This window comes from Prionailurus viverrinus, chromosome F1 (assembly GCF_022837055.1).
Source record: "Prionailurus viverrinus isolate Anna chromosome F1, UM_Priviv_1.0, whole genome shotgun sequence".
Taxonomy (NCBI): domain Eukaryota; kingdom Metazoa; phylum Chordata; class Mammalia; order Carnivora; family Felidae; genus Prionailurus; species Prionailurus viverrinus.
Genome location: NC_062577.1, coordinates 40,594,354 through 40,619,155, shown reverse-complemented (window position 1 = coordinate 40,619,155; position 24,802 = coordinate 40,594,354). Strand labels below are relative to the sequence as shown.

At 56.4% G+C, this 24,802-nt stretch overlaps 1 protein-coding gene across 2 annotated transcripts in view; it reads left to right on the top strand.

Moving 5' to 3' along the window:
• LRRN2 (leucine rich repeat neuronal 2) overlaps positions 1–9,232 on the top strand; it is a 132,144-nt gene extending 122,912 nt beyond the window's left edge. The window contains exons 1-2 of one of the 2 annotated variants that reach the window (XM_047840976.1): positions 1,470–2,243; positions 6,242–9,232. In XM_047840976.1, coding sequence (XP_047696932.1) covers positions 6,476–8,617 — 2,142 coding nt within the window. In that variant the 5' untranslated portion in view covers positions 1,470–2,243; positions 6,242–6,475 and the 3' untranslated portion in view covers positions 8,618–9,232. Of the gene's footprint in view, positions 1–1,469; positions 2,244–6,241 lie in introns of those variants that run through there. The other variant, XM_047840975.1, reaches the window with a different exon arrangement.
• The last annotated feature ends 15,570 nt before the right edge of the window (positions 9,233–24,802 follow it).

Here is a 24,802-nt window from a genome sequence, read left to right as displayed (position 1 = left end):
GATTGTGACCCACTTTAAGTTGTTTTTATGACCCACTGACGGCTTGCCATTCACCGTTCACGCAGCACATCTCCTGACCCTCCCGGGAAAGTGCGTGCTGTGCCACGCTCCGAGGACACGCAGATCAATAACAAAGCACCCTTTCCTCCAGCAGCTCACAGCCTCGTATGGAAAACAGGCTCACAGACGGACAGTAAGGAAGGTGCTGTCGGGGAGGAGGAGGTCTGTGCCAAGAGTCTCGGGGACTGCGAGGCGGTGGGAGAGCCCACCCTTCTTGGAGGGAATCGTGGACAGTATCACAGAGGAGGGAGCATTTGGGACGGGCCTCTGTGGCTGAGGTTGAAGCTGGAGGAGGGCTGTGCAGAGTGGCGGGGTCCGAGGTGTGGCAGAAACTAGCAAGTCCTGTTTGGCGGGAGCATGGGGTGCCCGGGAAGGAGAGGGCCGCTGGGAGGGAGGTGAGGAGGCGGCCCCAGGAGAGGCTATCCTAAGGGCCAAGACAAGAAACGAAAGGGGGAAGGAAGTGCAGGCACCGTGGCGGGCGTGGGAGGTGGGAGAGGGACAGGTCAAGGTGGCAGAGATGTCCAGCCTCGGAGACTGCTGGGCTGAGGCAGCCAGGGGGAGGGGTCCGGGGGCAGCTAGCTGCAGGTCTGGGCCTCTCCTTCCTGGCCACGCCCACGTTTGTCCTCTTGCCTGGTGCCCCACACTCCGTAATGAGAAGACCCAGGAGTCTGGGGGTGGACAGGAGGCAATAGGGCCACCCCGGGGGGTGGCCAAAACCCAGCAGGGCTTTGGGTGAAGGAGGTCGGGTGAGAGGCATAGGGCTGCGTGGGGCCGGGAGGTCATTCCCGCCCTCTTCCCGCCTTCAGCACAGGGCACTCACAGACCCAGCCCTGAGGAGCCCCCCCGGAGAGGGGGACCCGAGGTGTAGAGCGATTTCCAGATATGGGAATTGTGGAAGAACAAAGGGGGATTAAGAGGAACCAGCCTTCCCGCCTTCCTGGAGATGGCCGGTCCCGCGAGACACCCCGAGAAGTGTAGCCCCCTTTGCGGCAGGAAGATGAAGTGAGGGAATTTCAAGCGTCAAGCTCCGGGGGGTCCCTAAAGCCAGAGTCAACTGTTTCCAGAGTCCCCGGTCCCGAGTTGTGATGGAGAAGGAAGAGGAATTCTGGGTTTAAAAGATGAAACTGATTGATGGTGACGGAAGTCAGGACAATGGTTACGTCCAGGTGGGGGCTGGATATTGACTGACCGGGAGCGCCACACGGGAACCTTCTGGAGGGCTGGAAACATTTACGTCTTGTTCCGGGTGGTGGCCGTCTGGGTACCTACTCACGGAGAAACTCATCGAGCCGTGCGCTTGGGACGAGGGCCATGTAGTCACTCTCCTGTACATTTGTCACACTTCAGAATATTTTTCTTCATCACAAGAGCTGAGAGATGAGAAGTAGGTGGTAATGTGGAAGGAGAGGCAGGGGTGAGGGGGGCGAATGAAGGGAACGCAGGGCTTCCTGCACCGGAACTCCCGCACTCCTCCCCGCGGCCCTGCCAGGAGGCTGTCGCCCCCACTCCCCAGCTCAGGCACTGGCTCCGAAGGCCGCCTGCCTGGCCCAAGGTCACACGGCAGAGCCAGGCTCCAACTCTGATGGCAGAGCCCGGGCCTCCCGCTCCACCGCTCCTCCTTTGCATAAGTTATTTATGGAATTCAGACTCTGCAAGACTAGATAAACGCGGAGGTCTCCTCCGGCTCTGAGGTCCTGCTTGTCTGCGATTAAATGAGAGGTGGGAGTGAGGGGCCGGGCTCCCCTCCCAGGAGGAGCAGGAGGCCAGGTGCGCAGATGGAGGGCTGGCCTCCCTCCCTCTGCACCCCTCCCACCCCGCGCTTATCTGCCGGTGAGGAGGCCGGAGTTTATCAACGCTACACTCAATTACGCTGCCCATCTGTCTCCGCAGCTCAGGGGGACCTGACGCTGAAGCAGCGAAGGCCAGGCCATCGATCACCACCGCCGCTGCTCCTTCCGGACCCTTGGCTCCAGCTCCGGAGGCTGGGTGGAGGCCGCGGCCGGAGGGAAGGGGAGAGAGGGGAGGGCAGGGCGAGAGTCCACGTCCACCGACCTCCTGGGGGAGCCCCCTGTCATGTAGGAGCAGCCAGAGGACAGAGAAGGAGGGAAGGAGCAGCCGCAGACACAGCTTCTCCCAAAGTCTTCATTAGGAGCTCTGCCAAGGGCCCGAGTTTAACAGGAAAGGTAAGGGACCAGTGCCACCCTGGAGTGGATGGCCCTGCTTCCCTGACTGTGGCCCCAGAGCTTTCAGTCTCCTGTCACTGCAGGCCAAGGCTGACAGGCAGCCCCCAGCCCCCAATCAGAGGGCAGCCCGAGGTCCACGTGCAGCCCGCTGGCTCCGTTTGTCCGTTTGCGGTGCCGGGCCAGCCACACTTCACACAGGAGCAATGTCTTCCCTCTGCTGTCCCCCAAGTCGGGGGCGGGGGGTCGCTGTAGCCCCAAATCAAGGAATGGTGTGTGCGGGGCCCGTCAGGTGGCTGTAGGGGCGGAGGAGCTGAGGACCCAGGTCATCTCTGAAGGCACACGGGGCCAGCCCCGTGTTCTGCTCCCATAAGGCCGGCCTGGGTCCGCCAGGCGGCTAGCCTTGGCTGGGCTGGTGGCCCAGGTTGTGGAGTCCGAGGCCTAGGTTTGAATCCCAGCCCCACCACGTGGACCTTTGTGCAACCCCTGACGAGTCATGTGACCCATCGGAGCCTCAGTTGCTTCCCTTGCAGGATGAGACTACAAAATCCCTCCTCTGCCCACGCGCGGGCTTGATGGGGGGCGGGGGGGGGGCTCCCCACTGGCGTCCATTTACAAGGCCCCTCCGCGTGCTCGGCCCTGCGCCTGGTGCCGTGGGGGCACAGACAGCGTGTGCGGCATGGCCCCCGCCACGAGGAGCTCGAAATCCAGGTGGGGAAAATGTCCACGCAGTCGTGTGAACTCCTGCTCACCCCGGAGATCACAGACAGAAGACAATTAGCTTTCTCCGCAGCTCCCGGCAGAAACTGCTAATCAGCCTGCACGGGTGGGCAGGTGCAAGACAGCCTGAGACGGCGATGGCAGGTGAGTGGGCAGCTCTGCCTTCCTCCCTGGAAGGGGCTGTGCGCTCAGCCACGAGGGGGAGGACTCGTCTGGGCCTTTGCCAAGCCTTGGGATCAGAGGTGCGGCCGAACGTGAGTCATTGAGCCACCGCCTCCCTCTGGGCGCCGAACGCCCGCCCTGGGCTCCTGGCGGGGGAGCAGGTGCACTGCCTCCCCCACCCAGCCAGAGGGGCTGCTGCGTGGGGTGGAGGAAAAGGTTTTGAATTCAGTCTTAAGTGGTTCCTTCATCCCCGCCACGCAGCTGAGCCTCAGCGGAACCGAGGCGTTAGAGCCAAGGTGGTGGAGGAGAGATCCCTGCGGCTCAGATCGCGTCTGAAGGCCAAGGGGGAGGCCCGGCCGGGCCCGGCCTGGCGGGAGACCCCTCTCCACTCACTGCAGGCTTCTCTGCCCTTCGGGACTGTCCTGCGCTCTTCTAATCGTTTTGCAGTTTTCAGCCCTGCCGGAGTGGAGGAGGTTAATGTCGTGACGTGTTATCTATTTCTGTTCCTCGCTCCCCCATGCCACCCGGAGGCAACGCTGGGCCACGGTGGGCAAGCCCAGTAGGGGCTCGTGGAGGACCTGGACGCACTTTCTGTTCCCCCTGAGAAGTCCTACCTCTGGAGAGCCTCCCAGCCCTGGGGGAGGACCGGAGCCGAGAGGCAACTGACATTTATTGAGCTCTTTCTGGGTGCGCCCCACTCGGCTCCCTTAATCCTAACGGCAACCTCATGTTAGACGGAAGGAACAGAGGCTCTGAGAAGCCGAGCCGTTTTCCCAGCGTGCTCTGGCGGGAGGTGGGAAGTCAGAGTAGGATCTCTTCGCCTGTGGGCTCTGCTCTCTCTCTCGTGCCGGGTCGAGGCAGGAGGCAAGGGCCTCTGGGATGTGTACGTGTGACAGGACCACCGGCCTAGGTCCCGTTCGGTGACAGGGCCGTCCTGGGACTCAGCTCCTTCCTGCCTCCTCTCCACCCACACAGTACACCGCAGAGTCCCCTGCCCTCTTCCTGCCCACCAGTCACTAGCTTGGGCGGCCAGGTTCCCTGGGCTCCCGCTGCACGTGTATGCGGGCGTGCGTGCGTGTGCGCACGTGTGTTTGTTTGCTCTGAGTTTTACGTGTCAGTGCACACACACCCCCACGCAAAACCTCTGTGCATTTTAAGTCACGGTTGTTTTCCCACCTTCAGAAATAGCTGCAGAGGAAGGTGGGAGGTAGTCAAATGTAAACAGGCATACCACTCTCCTGCTCGGGGGAGGGACGGCGCCTCCAGCCGCTCCCCTCCCCAGCATCCTGGAAGCAGGGGGAGGTGGGCGAAGAGCCCCTCTGGCCAGGAGAGCGGCACCTGCCTGGAAGGTGGTAGAACGCATCGTCCCGGGACACGAGAATGGGCACCCGGCCCGCGGCCGGACCTGAGGACAAAGAAACGTGATGTGAATGGCACAACCCCAGAACTTGGGTGGATTCCCGTCTCCTGCCGCCTACCAGCTAACGTGTCTTCAGCGAAGTTCTTTAACCTCGAAGAACCTCAATTTTTTCATGCGCAAACTGGGGGTATTATATTAATGCTTATCTTGTCGGCTCGTTTTGACGGTTAAGTGAAATAAGATACTCAGAGTCTGTGGAGTCCTGGCAAATCTCAGGTGACGAGTAAGTGTTGGTGTCCTTCCCTCATAACCCGCGGTTGGAAAACTACCCAGATCGGACTTCTACTCGTGAGGGGACCGGGCCCAGGAAGGCCCCCTGGTTTTTCCCCCATGTTCGTTGTAAACCAAGGCTGGATTTGCCTCCAGGGTGCTTCAGCCTGGCCTTGGGGTCTGTGGGAGCCTGGATTACCCATACCTAGGAGGTGGGAAACAGTGGCTTAGATTCTAGGCTGTGTGGGGTGGGGGGGCGGGGTGAGCGACCTCCTGGCGGAAGGGGCTCTGGGGCCACAGAGATTGATTCGTAGAGTACACATTCACTGGGCACCTGCTGTGTGCTCTAAGCCCAATGATGACCAAGACAGGTCCCCAGCTGGGGAGACATTTCCATGTGGTGTGGTCCAGGCTATGACAGAAGGGAGCGTGGGGCACTGTAAGAGCGTGAGGCGGGCCCCTTAGCCAGCCGGGAGTTGGGGAGGGGGATGGGAGAAGCTTCTGTAGGAGGTGACTGACCTTAAGTAGAGGCTTGGAGAACCACTAGGACTTGTCTAGGAGGCCATGAGGAGACACGAGAAGGGAGGCACGTCAGGGTAACTTCAACTCAAAAGTGTTGCTGTGCATAGTTGGTAAGTGGGAGGCAGGAGGCAAGGGCCTCTGGGATGTATACGTGGGACAGGACGTCATAGAAGGAGAGGCGAACAGCAAGAGAACAGCAAGAGAAGCCAGGAGATCGGCCAGGGACAGGTCCTGTAAGGTCTTACCTGCAGCGCTGAGGAGCTCAGGCCCAGGCTTCCTAACCCCACCACCTTCCTCCAGGGAGCTCAGTCAGGCTGTCGGCACGTCCTGCCTCCGGGCGGGAAAGTTGGCAAAAACCAAAGCCATACACTAGGAGAGCCTATGCCGACCCCAGGCTGGAGCACCAACTTCCCCAGCCTGTCTGGGTATAGGGTCAGGGCCCATTGCCTTTCTGCTTCCAGAGTCCTGAGAGCCCACGCTGGAATTTCGAATCTGTACTATTTCCACAACCACCGCCGTCCCCTCCACACACACACACACACACACACACACACTGCTCAGAGGGATGCCTGGAAACTTTACCCAGTGAGCCAAAGAGGGCAGGGGAGATGTGAGAAGGTAAGAGAATCCACTCCACATCTCTCGGCTCAGAAGGACTGTGGAGATGACGGTCATTCTAGCATCTCCTCTCCTCCACACACGTGCACGTACACCCCTTCCCGAGTTCTCCCGGAAGCTTCCCAGTTCAATCTCTCCCCCCTTCCCTGAAGACTCACAGTTGCTCCCTCCCCCAGCGGATGGTAGAAAAGGACACCCAAGCCTCAGGGCTGTAGGACGGAACCCAGGAGCCCTGGCTGTCCCCGTCTCTCCGTTCCTTTGCCCTCTGGAGTCAAGCAGGGGTGACACGGGAGGAGGGAGTAGATTCTGCTTCTCTGCCACCTCCTGACTGTGCATCCTTTTCTTCCAGGGCTGCCCCGATGGGGCGTGGCAAGGAATGAGCAGGCCCCGCCCCAGCGGACAAGGATGGAGAGCCGTACCCAGGAGGGCGAGAAGCGATGCCCACCCATCCCCACGTAGAATGACCGTCCCGGGAGGGCGGTTCCCCAGGCCGTGGCAAGGCTGCTGACCCTCGGCCTGCGAACCGCTAAGAGTAGGACTCCAGACTCTCCTTGCGGATGGTTCCCTACCCTGCGGCTCCATCATGAGGCTCCTCGTGGCCCCCCTTTTGCTGGCGTGGGTGGCCGGTGCCGCCGCCGCCGTGCCCGTGGTACCCTGGCGTGTGCCCTGCCCCCCTCAGTGCGCCTGCCAGATCCGGCCCTGGTATACGCCCCGGTCATCCTACCGTGAGGCCACCACCGTGGACTGCAATGACCTGTTCCTGACGGCGGTGCCCCCCGGGCTGCCCGCGGGCACGCAGACCTTACTGCTGCAGAGCAACAGCATCGTCCGCGTGGACCAGAGTGAGCTCAACTACCTGGCCAACCTCACAGAGCTGGACCTGTCCCAGAACAGCTTTTCGGACGCTCGGGACTGTGATTTGCGCGCCCTGCCCCAGCTGCTGAGCCTGCACCTGGAGGAGAACCAGCTGAGCCGGCTGGAGGACCACAGCTTTGCGGGGCTCGCCAGCCTGCAGGAGCTCTATCTCAACCACAACCAGCTCTACCGCATCGCCCCCAGGGCCTTTGCCGGCCTCGGCAACCTGCTGAGGCTGCACCTCAACTCCAACCTGCTGAGGGCCGTTGACGGCCGCTGGTTTGAGATGCTGCCCAACCTGGAGATCCTCATGATTGGCGGCAACAAGGTAGACGCCATCCTGGACATGAACTTCCGGCCCCTGGCCAACCTGCGCAGCCTGGTGCTGGCAGGCATGAACCTTCGGGAGATCTCCGACTACGCCCTGGAGGGGCTGCAGAGCCTGGAGAGCCTCTCCTTCTATGACAACCAGCTGGCCCAGGTGCCCAGGCGGGCCTTGGAGCAGGTGCCCGGGCTCAAGTTCTTAGACCTGAACAAGAACCCGCTCCAGCGGGTGGGGCCTGGGGACTTTGCCAACATGCTGCACCTCAAGGAGCTGGGTCTCAACAACATGGAGGAGCTGGTTTCCATCGACAAGTTCGCCCTGGTCAACCTCCCCGAGCTGACCAAGCTGGACATCACCAACAACCCCCGGCTGTCCTTCATCCACCCCCGCGCCTTCCACCACCTGCCCCAGATGGAGACCCTCATGCTCAACAACAACGCTCTCAGTGCCTTGCACCAGCAGACGGTGGAGTCCCTGCCCAACCTGCAGGAGGTGGGTCTCCATGGCAACCCCATCCGCTGTGATTGCGTCATCCGCTGGGCCAATGCCACGGGCACCCGCGTCCGCTTCATCGAGCCGCAGTCCACCCTGTGCGCCGAGCCGCCCGACCTGCAGCGCCGCCCAGTCCGCGAGGTGCCCTTCCGGGAGATGACGGACCACTGCCTGCCCCTCATCTCCCCCCGCAGCTTCCCCCCCAGCCTCCAGGTGGCCAGCGGAGAGAGCCTGGTGCTACACTGCCGGGCACTGGCTGAACCGGAACCCGAGATCTACTGGGTCACGCCAGCCGGGGTTCGACTGACGCCTGCCCGTGCTGGCAGGAAGTACCGGGTGTACCCCGAGGGGACCCTGGAGCTGCGGAGGGTGACGGCAGAAGAGACAGGCCTGTACACCTGTGTGGCCCAGAACCTGGTGGGGGCTGACAGTAAGACGGTTAACGTGGTCGTCGGCCGGGCCCCCCCGCAGCCGGGCCGGGACAAGGGATGGGGGCTGGAGCTCCGGGTGCAGGAGACCCACCCTTACCACATCCTGCTGTCTTGGGTCCCCCCACCCAACACAGTCTCTACCAACCTCACCTGGTCCAGCGCCTCCTCCCCCCGGGGCCAGGGGGCCCCTGCTCTGGCCCGCCTGCCGAGGGGAACCCACAGCTACAACATCACCCGCCTCCTTCAGGCCACGGAGTACTGGGCCTGCCTGCAAGTGGCCTTTGCCGATGCCCACACCCAGCTGGCATGTGTATGGACCAGGACTAAAGAGGCCGCTCCTTGCCGCAGAGCCTTAGGGGACCGACCAGGGCTCATAGCCATCCTGGCTCTGGCTGTCCTCCTGCTGGCAGCCGGGCTAGCCGCCCACCTTGGCGGTGGTCAGCCCAGGCAGGGGGCGGGTGGGCGGCCTCTCCTTCCGGCCTGGGCTTTCTGGGGCTGGGGGAGTGCCCCCTCCGTTCGAGTGGTATCCGTGCCCCTTGTCTTGCCCTGGAACCCTGGAAGGAAGCTGTCCCGGTCTTCGGAAGGGGAAACACCATCACCACTATTGCTACAAAATTCCTGAAGCTCGGCCCGCTCGCAGCAGTAGACAAATAACGAGGACTACTTTTTACCAAAAGGGAAGCGATCTGGGCCAGATGCCCTGCCAGGAAAGTGACATGGACCCGCGTGCTTGAGGCCTGGCAGCTGGACCAAGACAGACGGGCTTTGTAGCCTCACGGGGGCGCTCCCACCACCTCCAAAAAGTTGCCCTTACCTTCCGGGAGCCTGTCCGCTGACATTCTGACGAGCGTCTCCAAGGGACAGGAGGGACTCTGGCGAGAGCCTCCTCCCACCCCCGCCTAGTTGTCTGTGTGCCCAGAGGCTCCCGGGCTTCTGCTTGGATGTCCCCTGCCTGTGTCCCCAGGCCCTTGGCCCACAGGATGCGCCCCCTCCTCTTCTCTTTCTTTGCACAGTCTCAGTTGCTTGCTCTTTCCCCTCCTGGGCAAGGGCTGAGGGAGGCCTCTCCTCCCCACCATGGGGTGACCGCTCCCAAAGTGGGTCCCTGGTCGGATCTGAAGGACATCCGGGGAGAGGGATGCCCAGGAACGCCTGATCTTGGCAGCCGGTTTGGCATTCTGAGGTTGACTTTCTATAGGCAATTTTGTACCTTTGTGGAGAAACGTGTCACCTCCCCACAACCCAGTTCACTCTTTTCTCCTGTTTTGTAAAAAATAAAAATAAACAAGAATAACATTAGTAAGGGGGGAAAGGAAACCAAGGGAGGAGAATCTTTGAATACTAAGTGTAACTGAAAAGCTCTGTGCTCTGGAATCTCTTCACACCCAGGGGGTGGTTGGAGGGAGGGGCTGGGAAGGGACTGGAGAGGAGAGGGAGATGGTGACAGAGGGCACAGGTGTTCCCTATAGGTCTGAATTCGGGCCTGCTGGGGTGAGGGTGGGGGGCGGTTGGGGGAGGCTGACAGGAGAGGGAGGAACCACAGGAGGCAAGGAGAGGGTGGGAGAGAAAAATGGAGGAAAGCACAGAGAGAGAGAGGGAGAGAGAGTGGAAATTTCCATCACCAAACATTGTCACCCCTTCTCTTTCCCTGATAAGCAATTAACATGCCAGTGCATAGGAAGCACTTGCCGGCCTATTTCTAATTAAACAAACCCAAGAGGCAGAGTCATGCAGAGAATTGCAAATCATCAAGACAGCAAGAACTTTGGCTCACTGGGGCAGAAGGGGGAGTGGGGTGATAGAGGATTTGGGGAGGGGAAGGCTGTGGGAGAAAGAAATTGCTGCATGGATCTTTCCGGTCCATTTCGGTATCATTTGCCATGAGCCTGGTTTGGTTTGCGGTATTTTTTGGTGGTTTTTTTTTTTGGTTTTTGGGTTTTTTTTTGCTTTTTTGGTTTTTAAGACAGATTGACTTGTTAGGACCAAATGCGAAGAGGGGTCTCTGTCGGAAAGGCAATAGAGCCCAGGGGAGGGGGCTGCCGTGCCCGGTCAAGGGGGCCGCTCCAGGGCAGAGGCCACTGGCCACAGCCTTGGTTTTGGAAACGGGCTGAGAGGGCCCTGGGTTTCCTGAGACTGAAGAAGCAGCATCGAAACCTGAGCCCCCCTGTGCTACAGACCCAGAGGGCAGACTCATCGCGGGTTGGCTCCCAGCCGCCATGGGGATTGCAAACGTATACGCAGGTGGAAGCCAGGCCAGGAGACGGAGCATCGGGCCCCACGGAACCTAGAAGGAGGACACTCACCCCAAGCCAGAGGGCAGCGCTCCTCTCTGAGTCTCGGGACCACACTTGGAGAACCACGGAGTCCGGCCTGCGGGGGCTAGAAGGTTTCGCTCCCTCCGCTGCCGGCCCCAGTGTGTTTATGGGTAGCGGTAAAGGTTCTGGGTCCAGGAGAGTCAGAAAAGAGGCAGGAGGATGGTGCCTCTGGCCCCCTCCCCTCCACTGGTGGTCTGCTCAGCCCCCATCACGAAATGACCACCCTCTGCCCTGATTCGTGCATGTTTTTTCCCACGGGCCAGTTATGTGCTATTTAGGGGAGGGGGCTGGGAGAGCAGAGATCTGACACACGGGCTCCCCTTCCCCTTTGGGCACCCATGGCCGACATTGCCAACGCCTCACAGTGTCCCTACCTGAGGAGCTCTGGGGTCACCTCAGCTACTCCGGGCAGCCCTACCCACTGGCTGGAAATGGCCTGTGGGATCTAGCTGGTTCTCTCCATCGGTGCGGGTTGATCCAGAGCTCTGTGGGGAAGACGTGGGGCAGGGCCCGTGCTGAGCGTGGAAAACGGGAGTTGGAAATCATCCCCTGTCCTTTCCTCTAGGACAGCAGGCGCTCACTGCCTTCCTTGACAGGCTCACACGGCAAGGAGAGTCAAGGTGCTGTTCCCTTGAATAAGCCCCCAGAGCCTTGTGAGGCCTGGGGAGCCCTGCAGCCCTGTCCCATTGCTACCTCCGCTGCCACCCCTAGAACATTCCTGTGAGCCCTGGGCCTGGTCATAGCAACTCAAAGAGTGGCCATCTGCACAGCTGGGGGCCCAGGGCCTTGGAGCCTGCTGGTTCAAAGTACCTGTAAACGTGCCTGAGGTTGGAAGACGGGGGCGGGGGGGGGGGGGGGAGGCTGGGAGGTGGAAGAACCCACTTTGCTTTCGCATAGACTCCACAGTTACAGACGGGAACCCTGCGGGAATCATACAAGCCGTGTGTCCCCAGGGAAGAGGATTCGAGTCAGGCTCCTGGTCTCAGGCATCCAGGCTCTCGCGGCAAAGCCGCCTCCCCGTTGCCACGGGGCTTATGCTGCTCGCACCCTTGACAATGAATCCCTCCTTCTTGGGGGGAGAAACAGTCACAGGGGGTTAACCTGTCTCTCCTCTGAACCCCAGTCCTAAACGTGGTGGCCATCGCAGAGAAATTGGGCGAGGCGGAAGAGGATGGAGCGAGTGACCTCCTTTCTGTCACAGAGATGCCACTAGAGGGACATCCGTAGCCAGTTGGGGACAGGGAGGAAGAGGCACCTTGCGGGTTGCTGTGTCCTAGAAGAGCTAGAAACCGAGCAAATGAGAGTGAGCAGCCTCTCCCCTGGCACAGAGAGCCAGGTGCATGGCTCGGGTGTGTTTTGCCTGGCGGGGGGGACAGCGCGACCGTGCCCCAGAGGTCTATTTAGACAGCCTAACTGGCCATCCCGGCTTCTACACTAGACCGAGCCTGTGGGCAACTGAACATGCTGGGTCTAAGACCAACAAAACAGCTATTAAGCCTGGTCTCTCCTATACATTTAAGATTGCTCTTTTTTTTTTTAACCCTAAATAGAAAGCAATATTTATTTCCCCTTAAATTTTAAGGTGTTACGTAGGGCCTATCATTCCCATCTATTGAGACGATTTCTGTTGAGCGTAGTAGCTCTCCCTCCCTAGGGCACGCCACTGAGAGGTCCCCTTGCCTTCCATGTGCTCGTCCACGGAGCCAGGACACGGTTCTGTGGCTCACCGCGGCAGCCTTCCCATCTCCTTGACAGGCTCTATCAGTCAATGCGTCTGGGATGGCCACTCGGCCAACTGCAGACAGCTTAAGCATGCTATCTTGCAGCCCACATTTCTGCATTCTCCCCCAGATGGGCTTCGTGGGAGGCTGTGTGAAATGCAGAGATAGCGAGCTGGAGGCATTCCTCAGAGCTCTCGGTCCGGTCCCCGCATCAGAGAAGTAAACGCGGTTGGCTGAGCTAGGGTAGGTGACCAAGTAGAATTTTATTGGTCTCAGCATTGAAAGTCCTTTGTTTCAGGAACTCTCCCAGTCCTGGACAAACTGGGATGGTTGGTCACCCTAGTTGAGCAGCCTCTTTCTAATGGCGCCCTCTTCCTTCCTTCCCTCCCCACCCTCCCTCCCAATCAACAAATAGTTAATGAACGTAATGGTCTGCTCGGCTGTAGGAAATGGGGACATAGATACAGACCTCTGAGCCCGTGGACCTGGCTTTTCTCCCATCCAAGTACTAACCAGGCCCGACCCTGCTTAGCTTCCGAGATCAGACGAGATCGGGCGCGTTCAGGGTGGTATGGCCGTAGACTGGACCTGGCTTTTCTAGTGAGAAGGGAGAGTTGATGAGCAGGACACATAAGTAAGAATATGTAGTCTTGTGGGATGGTAACGAGTACTATGGAGAAAAAATAAGTCAGGGAAGAGGAGGAGCGGATGTGTAGAGCCTTACACGGGGTGTTCAGGGAAGGCCTCACTGAGAAGTTGACATCTGAGCAAAGCCTTGGGGGGAGCGAACCAGGCAGTTATTTGGGGGAAGAGAGATCCAGACAGAGAGAATAGCAAAGGTGAAGGCCAAGAGCAAGGAGGCCAGTGTGGCCACAGCAAGAGAGGAAAGGGAAGGGCAACCATGACGGGGGTTTGTGTCGGGCCTTGTCAGCCACTGGAAGGACTTGGGCTTTTCCTCCAGTTAGAGGGGGAGCCACAGCAGGGTCCTGGGAAGACGTGGCATGGTTGAACTTGAGGGGATGCCTCCTGGTTGAGAACAGCATGGGGGCAGGGCTGGCAGAGGGCAGAAGCAGAGAGGCCAGGTGGGCGTCTGCAATAATCACCTCCGGGTACTCATCACTTCTAGAACATTGCCAGGGATGGGCACTAAGCGCACCTCTGTATTTTCTAAATCTATCCCCTTCCCCATTTTGAAAATCAAAGCCACATTGACCGTTCCACAAACTCCCTGCTGCTCTGCTTTTCCAGGCGATTCTTCAAAGGGGGCTCCACCATCATGTTTGCAAGTTCTGTCCGTGCCCTTGCCAGTAATGGCCAGTGGAGGTCATTTAAGGGAGTGAGGAATGACCTTGACTGGCCTTCAGTTCCATCTTGTGTTCGTCAGTCGCTCGGGGAGAGGCCACAGTGACTGCCGGAGCCCCTACCCTGCCCTTTCCTCTGTCAACCACTGACAACGCCTTGGCTGTTCCAGGCCCAACGTCTACATTCCTTCTTGCTGATTTTACCCAAAGAACCCTCGTGTGTTCCTCAAAGGTTTCCCAAATGTCAAATCAATGTATCTTTAGCCTTCCCAATACAATTTTTTTTTAATATTTATTTGTTTGGGGAGAGCTCAAGTGGGGAAGGGGCAGAGAGAGGGGGACAGAAGATCCAAAGCAGGGTCTGCGTGGACAGCCTGACAGCAGCGAGCCCAATACGGGGCTCGAACTCACAGACCGCAAAATCATGACCCGAGCCAAAGTGGGACGCTTACGTGACTGAGCCCCGCAGGTGCCCCTGACCTTCCCAGTACAATTCTGATGCATTTGCACAGTCCTTTTGCACTTGCCCATTAATTAAAAGCCTCTCCTGTATTTTTTGTAGTAACGGTGATGATTGAACACCTACCACGTGTGGCCACTCTCACAGATGTGTCACACACGCCGCTTCACTTCAACCCACAGCTGCCTTGTACAGCAGATGCCACTAGCCCCATTTGATAAATTTGGACGTCAGAGCTCAGAGAGGTTAAATGACTTCCCCAAGGTCACGCAGCTAGTGGGTGGCAGAGTCAGGCTTCAAACACCGTCTGATTCCAAGGGCTCAGGTTTAACCACCCTGCTCTAGTATATTCAAATTCATATACTTCAGAAGTATGTCAGTAGTTTCTCGAGAACACGCGAACTTCTAAAATCTGCATGCCTTAGAGAGCTCCTGCACAGCCACGTTTATTTTTAGACGCTGCCCTCTTTTATTTTTCTTCCTTACACTCAAGATAATTTGTGACTCCATTGTCAAGACTGCCGTTGTGAAACCTCTTGAACTATATTCTCTTGAGAATCACAGTTTTGATTCTGTTCTCTGAATTTTTGAAACATCCTTTGTAGAAGTCTGGGCGGGGGCGGGGGGGGGGGTTCTGATTTTGTCCCCTCATCCTTCCCTTCCTTAGATACTGCGAACTCTACAAGTACGTGGTGGCTTCCTCCAGAGTTTCTGATCCCTCCCCTCACCGACCAGTTCTTCTGTGTCGGTCAGAATTACGTCCGGAGCAGCCTTTGCCAATGGGTTTCCATTGCTTCTGAGCTCAGACATCAGCTGGGCAAGTCAGGAGCTCCTCAGAGGCTCGACACTGAGCCCAGCAAAGCACTAAACAAGTGTCTAGGCGGCAGGAGTAGCTGTCGCTGACTTCTCCTGGCCTTTGCGCCATTATACAACATTGATTAGAAAATGTGGTCCCGAGGCGCCTAGGTGGCTCAGTGTGTTAAGCGTCCAACTTCGGCTCAGGTCATGATCATGCGGTCCGTGAGTTTGGGCCCCGCGTCGGGCTCTGTGCTGATAGCTCAGAGCCTGGAGCCTGCTTCGGATTCTGTGTCTCTCTTCTCTCTCTCTCTCCCCTAACCCCTGCTCATGCTCTGTCTCTCTGTCTCTCAAAAACAAATATTTTTTTAAAACAAAGAAAGAAATATGGTTCACATGGCCTCCTTCTGGCCAGGTGGCCCGGATCACTCTCATACCACAATGCTGAGCCATCCTCCTTGGTATCTTCATCTACAAGCTGGTTATGCTGCCGTGAAAAATGGCAGCTCCCTCGGCAACAAGAGGACAGGAGCAGGTTTGACGGAGTGGGAAGGACCTCTACTTCATCCCTTCACTGCCACTGTCAGAAATCAAAACGGCCAGGCTGTCGGCCTGTACGGAGGGAAGAAGGAACCCACGCTCAACATCGTGGTAAGAATAACGTATGGCCCATTGTGGTCTACTACTAAGCTCCTGGATATCTACCTTCTCATCTGCCCTTAGTAATTACTCAGTGAGTTAGGCAGCACAGACAGGATTATTAGCCCCATTTTACAGGTAAGGAGACTAAGGCTTGGGAACTTTAGATGAATTACCCAGCATCACACAACCAATAAGGGTAGAGCTGGAGTTTGAGTGCTGGTCTTCTAATTCCAAATGCCCATGCCCTGTCCACGTACCCCCACTACCTTCTACGTGACAAACCAAGGAATAGAGGGGTGCATTCCTCTCAGGGGTGTGGGATGCTAGATAGCGGTCATCAGGCACCAATGACAGAGGATAAAAACGAGATGGTATCACTTGTGCTGACAAGGATGAAAGGAATGGGTGTGTGGTGGGCGGGAGCAAGAGCCCCAGGACTTGTGGGAGTGGAGATGATCGAGGCAGAGGAGCCACGGGCTGAGAGGGTGAGCTGTGGCATGTGCCGTAGTTCCAGAGCTCAATGGCCACCGGCCACCACTTGGTTTAGTCCCAATTCTCGCGGCTGAAGCCAGGCACAGAGTCCTCCGATTCAGGAGCCTGCCTTCCAATTGCTTCAACGTCATTATCTCCATTTATGTCACAGTGAGGGGTGGAAGGGAACTAGCACTCTGGTGTCCTGGTTCAGGGCAGGGCTGGACTATCACTGGAAGATGGAAAGCCATCCTCCTCAGGGCCCTCCACCAGAGCCAGTGGTTCAAAGATGCTCTTGGAGGGTCCGTGCGCCTCTATGAGCCCCCGACAATTTTTTCTGTGTATGTGATCATGAGATTTGCTGGAGAGAGGGCACCTTGGATTTCATAAGATTCTGAAATGGGTCCAAAACCCAGAAAAAACAAGAATCGCCACATTAGAAGGTCCCAGGACCCACTCCCAAGTACACAGCCTCGAGAGTACGGTTGGGAGTTGTTGCCAAGGGCAACAGAGACACCCACAACAGTTGGACGGTCTGTCACGGAGGGTCAGGTCGGTGAACACCCACCATCTCTGCACCTAAGTGGGATTCAGATTTGCACATACAGACATTTCCTTTCAAATGAGGAAAATGAACTCCCGGTGTTTCCATTTGCAAAGCAAGGGCTCCTGTATCTGCCCCTAACCTTCGATCCAAACGCCAGGCTTTCAGATCGCCAACATCTACGGGCTTCCTGGAACTCTTGCCCCACCCCCATGTCCACTCCACGGCTTTTCCAACCTAAGAGCCACATTAGAGATCACTCAGCCGGTCAACAGCATCCTTCTGGCCACCAAGTGCCCCAGGAGGGCACAGGATTCACCCAAGTGCCAGGGGAAACCCAGCCTCCAGCCCTTCCCCTCTTTGATCTTAGGCAGATTTGAGTCATCCCTCCTGTTCTGCTTCTCCTTCCACAGTTCCTCAACTTCTCTGACAACCCCTCTCCGCCCCACGTGCACACACACCAGCTGTGCGCACACGTGCACATGCATGTGCGTGCACACACACAATTCTGTAAATGTCGTCTGCAGCTCGGCTCCAGTCCCCCATTCTGCACACCATCTGCTAGAAGCTATTTTAAGCACCTAATAAAACTGTTTTAGAACGAATCCCGGGGTGTTCTGCCCTGTGCTCCCCTAGGGCGAGAGCTGCCGGGCTCCAGATGGAGCTACATATTGGCACCAAGAGAAGGAGAAAGAATCGACCCAGGGCTAGCAGGAGACCCCGGTCACTTCCCCACAAACCGTGTTGGCGTGTCTTAGCTTTGACCACGGAGGACCCTACGTAAAGGGGAGGACATTCGGAACACACCTGGATTCAAATCCCTGCTGTGATCCTTACTATCCCCGGGACTCGGGCTAGTGACTACACCCGTCGGTCTCATCTGTGAATGAGGGCTGCCGTACCTAACTCCAGTTCTCCCAGAGAACTGCAGCATACTCCACAGCCACCTGGAGGGCGTTCAAAACACACATTGCTGGGCTCAACCCCAGACGACCCAATCCCGTGAGTCTGGAATACAGCTTGAAAATCTGCATTTCTCACACAGGTTCCTAGGTGGTGCCGCTGATTCGGGACCAGGCTCTAAGAAGCTGCGACCCTAACTCCTGAGTTGCGGTGAGGATTAATGAGAAAATATATGTAAAGCACCTGGCACTTAGCAACGTGGTGGTTCTCAACCTTGGCCGTGCATTAGAATCACCCGGGGAGCTTTAAAACCTGATGCCCAACTCCACAGACCAATTAAATCAGAGTCTCTGGGGGTGAGGTACAGCCATTACTACTGTTTTTAAAAGCTCCCCAGGTGACTTAAATGCACAGTCAAGGTTGAGAGTCACTGTAGTAAGAGCTCAAGACATTTAAAACAACTTTTATGCCTAAGCCAGCTGCCCCTCTTTTCAGGACCTCTCTTCTTTCCCCAGGGCCCCAGTCGCCCACTCTGGTTCCCGGGGGAAGGACGGTGGGGAAACTTAACCTTGGCTCTGGCTTCCACAGTGGCCACGTGTGAAGGCCCATTTGGAAGATGCGAACTTTGTCCATGCCTTCAGTGAAGTTCGTCAGACATTCACTCAGTCGTCAACCGACGTGCTAAGACTATACTTCTGCAGCTCCTGGGAGGACACGGGGATGAAGAAAATCCAGCCCTGTCCGGAGTTTGTACCGTAATACAAAAGACACAGACCTATGGACTCTCAGATCTGGAAGAGTCCTCCAGCCCCACCCCTCACCCGTCACCAAAGTTCTCTCCACAACCACCCACCATCTCATCCCAGCTTAAATACTTTAAGTGGCCGAGAGCTCATTACCTCATAAGGCAGCCCATCTGGTTTAGCAGCTACTTGTTCAAAAATTCTTCCTTAGACTGAACCGAAATCCCGGGTCTGTGATTCCTTCTCATTAGCTCCAAACTTTGGAAGCGACTCAGTAGATTCCTTCTACAGTGGGAGGAACCCAGAACCGGCAAATCGAGAGTGCATTCGACATCGCCATCAAAGGCCGGTACAGAGGTCCTTACCTGAGTGCTGTCTGGCTCTCACAGGTTGTGTGGGGACACAAGGGTCAACATAACACCAAGTACTCCCCGAGGAACCGACCACACTCTGACGTTTACCCCCACTCAGTTCTTTCCCGCTTATCCACAGCCTCAGCCTCACCCAGCCCCCGTGTCAGAGGTCTTTGTCCATGTCTGCTGATGGCGGGTGGTCATCACCACACAAAACAAATGTGACTCAAACCCACTGTGAAATGAAATTGGGTATCTCGGCCCCCAACGTCAGAGGAGTGTTTAAATCACCCACAGAGCCACGGAAAAAATCAGGCTCATGGGGCTCGGTAAATAACTGAGGATGAGAAAAATCAACAAGGACCATGACATAATAGCTCCCTCCAAAGTAAAGGAGCTGGATAGAAAAAATAATCGAGAGAGGCCCATGGGAAATAGATGAAACGCTACCATGTTTTCACCAAACAAAACCTGCATTAAGATCCCGCTGGGCAGGGGGAGCCTGGGTGGCTCCGTTGGGCGTCCGACTTCAGCTCGGGTCATGATCTCACGGTCTGTGGGTTGGAGCCCTGCGCCGGGCTCTGTGCTGACAGCTCAGGACCTGGAACCTGCTTCGGATTCTGTGTCTCCCTCTCTCTCTGCCCCTCCTCCACTCACACTCTGTCTCAAAAATAAATATTAAAAAAAAAATTTGTAATAAAAAAAAACCCTGCTGCAAAGTCAAAGAAGAGATGAGGAATGTTTCCCTCCAGGAACCTACCACGTGATTAGGGAGTCAAGTCTTACCCAATAAAACCATTTCTATACTATGCCAGTAAAATGAAACCACAATGATCTAGAGTGAGATGAAGGGGAAACACAGGTTAAGAGCTCGGAAGAGGAGAACCAACAGAGACCAGAAAGGCTAGTGAGGCTTCGCCAAGAGGGAGCCTGTTTTTAAGAAAGACACCATGTTCCTCCTTGCTGACCCCTCTGCGGACACCCACCGCATCCCGGTCGAGAGAAACCCCGAAGCTTAGGAAAACCGAGCACCCAGCACTCTGAGAACTCAACCGCAGTGTTCGTGGTCGAGATCCCACAACACGAACATGCAATGGATCAGGCCAAGTGGTAGAGGCAGGCTTGGAGCTGGAGGAACCCCCTAGGAGAAGGGCGGCGCACTTGAGAAAGCACTCCAGCGCCTGGGTGACTGAGGCCCAGCCCATCGGGGCCCCGCCAGGCCCAAGCTGGGACCCCCAGTGGGTCCGGCTGCTTCAGCTTGAGGTGACATGAGGAAGGTCAACATCACATTTGAGCTGAAGGGAAATCCGCGCCCCCTTCCCTCCACGCTGGTTCTTCCCCTTATGGATCAAAGGGGCTTCCCACCCATCATCACATCCATCCCTGCCTCCAGCTGGACCTCAGCTAGTTTTCTGGAGAGAAACCAGGTGAGAGGCAGAGGGAGGGAGAGACACGCCGAGGGGAGTGTGGGACCGAAGGGAACGTCATGTTTCCCACCTCTCAGCCTTCCCCTATTTTTGCAGAGAAGAAACAGGCTGAGATTAACAGAGAGGGGAAAGTAAGTTGCAGATATGTACCGGAGGGGAGAGGGAGTGTTCGTGGGGAGGAGACGCGGTTGGGAAAATGACAACTGTGATCCTTGGCCACCAGGGTACCTGTAAGTGCTCAGCTCCTCCTCCTCATCCTCCAGCGGCCTCTGTGCTCACCGGGCATCAGTGAGGCCCGAGGGGAGGTCAGGGAGTCAAATGTCCTTACCTGGGGCAGCCCAGGCCAGGGGAGTCAGAATCGGGGATGACCTTCTCTCACTTCCTGCGGCCCTCAGAAAGCGGGAAGTCCTAACGCCCCCACCACCCACCCTTGTTCCTGCTTGGCTTTTAAAAAAAAATTTTATGTAAGTCATCTGACTTCTTTAATTTTTAAAAAAAAAAAATTTTTTTCAACGTTTTTTATTTACTTTTGGGACAGAGAGAGACAGAGCATGAACGGGGGAGGGGCAGAGAGAGAGGGAGACACAGAATCGGAAACAGGCTCCAGGCTCCGAGCCATCAGCCCAGAGCCCGACGCGGGGCTCGAACTCCCGGACCGCGAGATCGTGACCTGGCTGAAGTCGGACGCTCAACCGACTGCGCCACCCAGGCGCCCCTGACTTCTTTAATTTTTAATTGTGGTTAAAAAACACATAACAGGGGCGCCTGGGTGGCTCCGTCAGTGAAACGTCTGACTCTTGATTTCAGCTCAGGTCATGATCGCACGGTTTCTGGGTTCAAGCCCCAAGAGATTCTCTCTCTCTCTCTCTCTCTCTCTCTCCCTCTCTTTCTCTCCCCTCCCCTGCTCATGCTTGCTCTCTCTCTCTCAAAATAAACTTTAAAAACGAACAAAAACGCGTAACACAAAATTTACTATCATAACCACTTCTGATGGTGCAGATCAGAGGCGTAAAGCGTATCCACCTTGTTGTGCGACCAGCAGCCAGAATTTTTTCCTCTCGCAAACCTGAAGCTCTACCCGTTAAGCAACAGGTGCCCACCGTCCCCTCCCGCAGCCCCGGTAACCGCCACGCTGCTTTCCGTTTCTGTGAATTTGACTTCAAGGAGGTGGAATCATACAGTCTTTTTGTGACGGGCTTGTTTCACTTAGCACAACGTCCTCAGGGTTCATCCACGTTGTGGCGGAATTTCCTTCTTTGGAAGGCCGCGTAATACTTCCTTGTGTGTATACAGCACATTTAATTGTACATTTCGCCACTGGTGGGCACCCGATGTGCCTAAACCCTTCGGCGCTCGTGCACAATGCTGCTGGGAACGTGGTGTGTGTGTATCTTTTTGAGACCCGGCTCTCACTTCTTTTGGGTCTACACCCAGAAGGGGCATGACTGGATCACATTACATTTCTGTTTTTAGTTGTTTGAGGAACTGCATACTGTTTTCCACAGCGGCTGCACCATTTCACATCCCCCCCCCGCCCCACCACCACCAACGGCGCACCAAGCTCCCGGGTTTTCCACGCTACCTTGTTTTCAGGTCACTGAGCACAAAGGGGCTCCCCACACCTCCAGACTTGAAGTGAGAACCTCAGTCCAGTTCGAACGAGTGGGGTCCCACCTTGCCCTGCCTTCTTCCTCGGAGCCCCCACATCCCCTGTGGGGCAGTCTCATGGCCGTGACGAGGCCTGATGAGCGCTGTCCTCCAGCAGGCCTGAGAGGAGCAAAGAAAACAAGGACTTTGAAGGCAGTGAGTTAAAGCAATGCCCAAGAATAGTTGTGCTCTCATAGCAGCTCCCGCCGCAGGAGCATGCCACCGTGAGACAGGTGTGGGGGAAAGGGAACAGGGGCCACCACCCTCTCCTGAACTGGCTGCATGGGGCAAGTGGCCAGAGCCCAGGGCAAGGGGATGGAAGCAGAGAGGCTGGCCGGGGAGAACAGGCGTGGGAGTCGAGGCCACAGTCAACTCTCCCCTGAACCTTCGTGACAGTCCCCAGCCTGGCCTCTCTGACGCCCTTCTTGCATGTGGTAGAGAATCAGCAGTTAAAACGCTCCTTCTAAAATTCAATCCAATCCAGAGGCGCCCAGGGGGCTCAGTCGGTTGAGGTTCCAACTTCCGCTCAGGTACAGCTCGTGGGTTCGAGCCCCACGTCGGGCTCTGTGCTGACAGCTCAGAGCCTGGAGCCTGCTTCGGATCCTGTGTCTCCGTTTCTCTGCCCCTACCCTGCTTGTGCTCTCTCTCTCTCTCTCTCTCTCAAAAATAAATAAACATTTAAAAAATTGTCTTTTAATTCAATCTAATCCTATCACTCCCCTGCTGGAAATGTGTCATGACTCCCCATAGCCTTCAGACTAAACTCCTGGACACACAATCACAGCACTTCATGACCCAGCCTTGCCTACCTCTCCATACGTCTGCTGTGTCACTCCCTCCTTGTCTGAGATCCAGCCACACAAATGAGTTTCACTGACTAGAATATACCACACTGGCCGTCTATCTTGAGACATTGCTTACTCTCAACTTGGAACATTCTCCTCACAACACCGTCCTTCCTCTCTTCACCCAGCTAGTTCTATTCATCCCTAGGGTCTTAGCTTAGATGTCACTTCCTCCAGGAAGCCTTCACGGTCTCCCCAATTCTGAGTCGGAGCCTCTTCTCGGCATTACCACGGGGATCACGAGAGGCTTCTCGCACTGGGTGTATGCCCTCCTGGTGATTTGTTCGTGTCCCTAAAACACTAGGTTCTGGGAGCAAAGCGGAGTCTTGTTCGCTTTGTATCCCTGGCACCTAGAACACAGCCTGGCTCAGTGTAGGTGTGTGTTACGAGTTTTTGACGCGTGAATGAACGTGTGAGTAAATGCATGAAGGCCTGAATCGCGGGGCTGATGAGACACGGGAGCAGTGGGGGGGCTGGCCGACGTCCATCTCCCTGCCACCCACATAAAGTGTTCTAACGTGCAACCACTAATGTCAAGTTTAAAATTAGCCCGATCTGGAGCACCTGGGTGGCTCAGTCTGTTAAGTGTCTGACTTTGGCTCAGGTCATGATCTTGCGGTTCGTGGGTTCGAGCCCCGCGTCCAGCTCTGTGCTGACAGCTCGGAGCCTGGAGCAGGCTTCAGATTCTGTGTCTCCCCCTCTCTCTGCCCCTCCCCCACTTGTGCTCTGTCTGTCTGTCTCTCTCTCAAAGATAAATAAATATTCAAAAATAATAACAAAAATAAAATTAGCCGGATCTTTTGACTTCTTTCTTGTCTTCTGGCCTTTAGTGCCTCCCCAAAGTTATGGGAAATGACGGTAGGTGAAAAAGGTTGGGGACCATGCAAACGACAACTGAATGCTGGGGTTCCTTCCAAATCTGATCCAAAGCTCTGGAACGTAGGCATATTTGAACTTCCCTGGCTTTCCCCTGTCCTGTGACACTGAGGAATGACAAGGCCTCCCTGGCTTCCCAGCTTCCACCCAGTGATCATGTCCTTCACCGCCCCCCCCCCACTTCGGCCCCCTGCTAGGAGACAGCTGTGATCTATGGCTGGTTGCCCAGGGAGCCAGACTGGCCAAGGGGACCTACAAGCCAGGTGTGACAGTGACGCATCTCTCAGAGCTGGGCTGTAATTGGCCATTGCCTGCGGAGTGTAGAGACTTAGCAAGACAAAAGTCTCCCCTGTAGCATCCTGAATGCTTTTCCTGCAACTGATAAACAGCAGGTCCCCAAAGCAGGAACATTTGGGAGGGAAGAGCAATGATTTGGGGGAGAGGTGTGCAGAAGGGGACCCATCCCCAAGTTCTGGTTCTCTCCCCAGCTGCACATTCTGGGAGCAGAGTTCTAGGGAATTTTACGTAAATACTGCTGTTATCACACTAATAATCGCATGCAGAACCCCAAAGAGCTTCCATATCCATTAGCCCTCTCACTCCCATGCCGTCGCTGAGGGGGTGGGAGCAGCAGGCAGGGTCTCCTTACAATGATGGCTACCATTCTTCAGCAGGTGTCCCCTGCAAGACAGGAGGTTCGCACACATTATCTTTGATCTTCCCAGAAATCCCAGGAGAGGAAGAGGGGTTTTTTTAATGTTTATTTCTGAAAGAGAGAGAGAGAGCAAGAGGGAGAGGAGCAGAGAGAGTGGGAGACAGAGAATCCCAAGCAGGCTCTGTGCTGTCAGTGCAGAGCCTGACGTGGGGCTCGAACTCATGAACCGTGAGATCATGACCTGAGCCGAAATCCAGAGTCAGTCGCTGAACCGACTTAGCCACCCAGGCACCCTGAGATGAAGAGTTTTAACCTCATTTTAGAGACCAAGGTCTGGAAATTAATGTGACTTAACCAAGATCAGGTCCAGAATTCCAACCAGAACCTGTCTGGTCCCAGAGCCATCCCCTCATGCGGCAAGTGGGTGAGGTGTGGCCCTTTGTCACATAGCGAACCGAAGGCCATGTTGGGACAGAAGACCAAGACACCTGCCCTCTCTCAGCATCCTGCTGTGGTGGTTGGGGGGGGGGGGTGCAGAGCCCCATGCTGCCCTTCCTCTTTGCCCCTGGGTGCAGCTGCCTCCCCACTCTCACCCATTTCCAGAACTGGCAGAGAGAGCGTACAAGACCTCTCATGCCCATTCCCTTCTGTACATCAGGAGCCACATTACATCTTAATCAGGAGGAAACCCGAGGCAGTTCGCATGGGGTCGCATGCAAGGAACACGTCCATGGAGAGTGACGACCACTCCACCCGCGCGGGCCCCGGAGGACACTGCCCAGGCTCAGGGCAAGAGACAGTGTGCCAAACCCTTGCAGCCTCGGACGGGTTGCCAGAACTGGGCTCCTGGACCTCCTGGCTCCCGCCCCAGGGCAGCCTCCTCAGTTATCTCTTTGCATAGGGGGCCGGAGGTCCGGGGGGGGGAAGGTCCAGAGGTTACATCGCAGGCAGAGCTCAGCTTAGTCTGGAAGATGCTTTCTCCAGTGAAATGAGATTCCATCACATCCAAAGTGAGAATGGAAAGGCCCAGATAGACGAAGCTCTGAGACTTGTGCTCAACAGCTGTTTTCTAGATTACTCTGCTACATCACACACACACACACACACACACT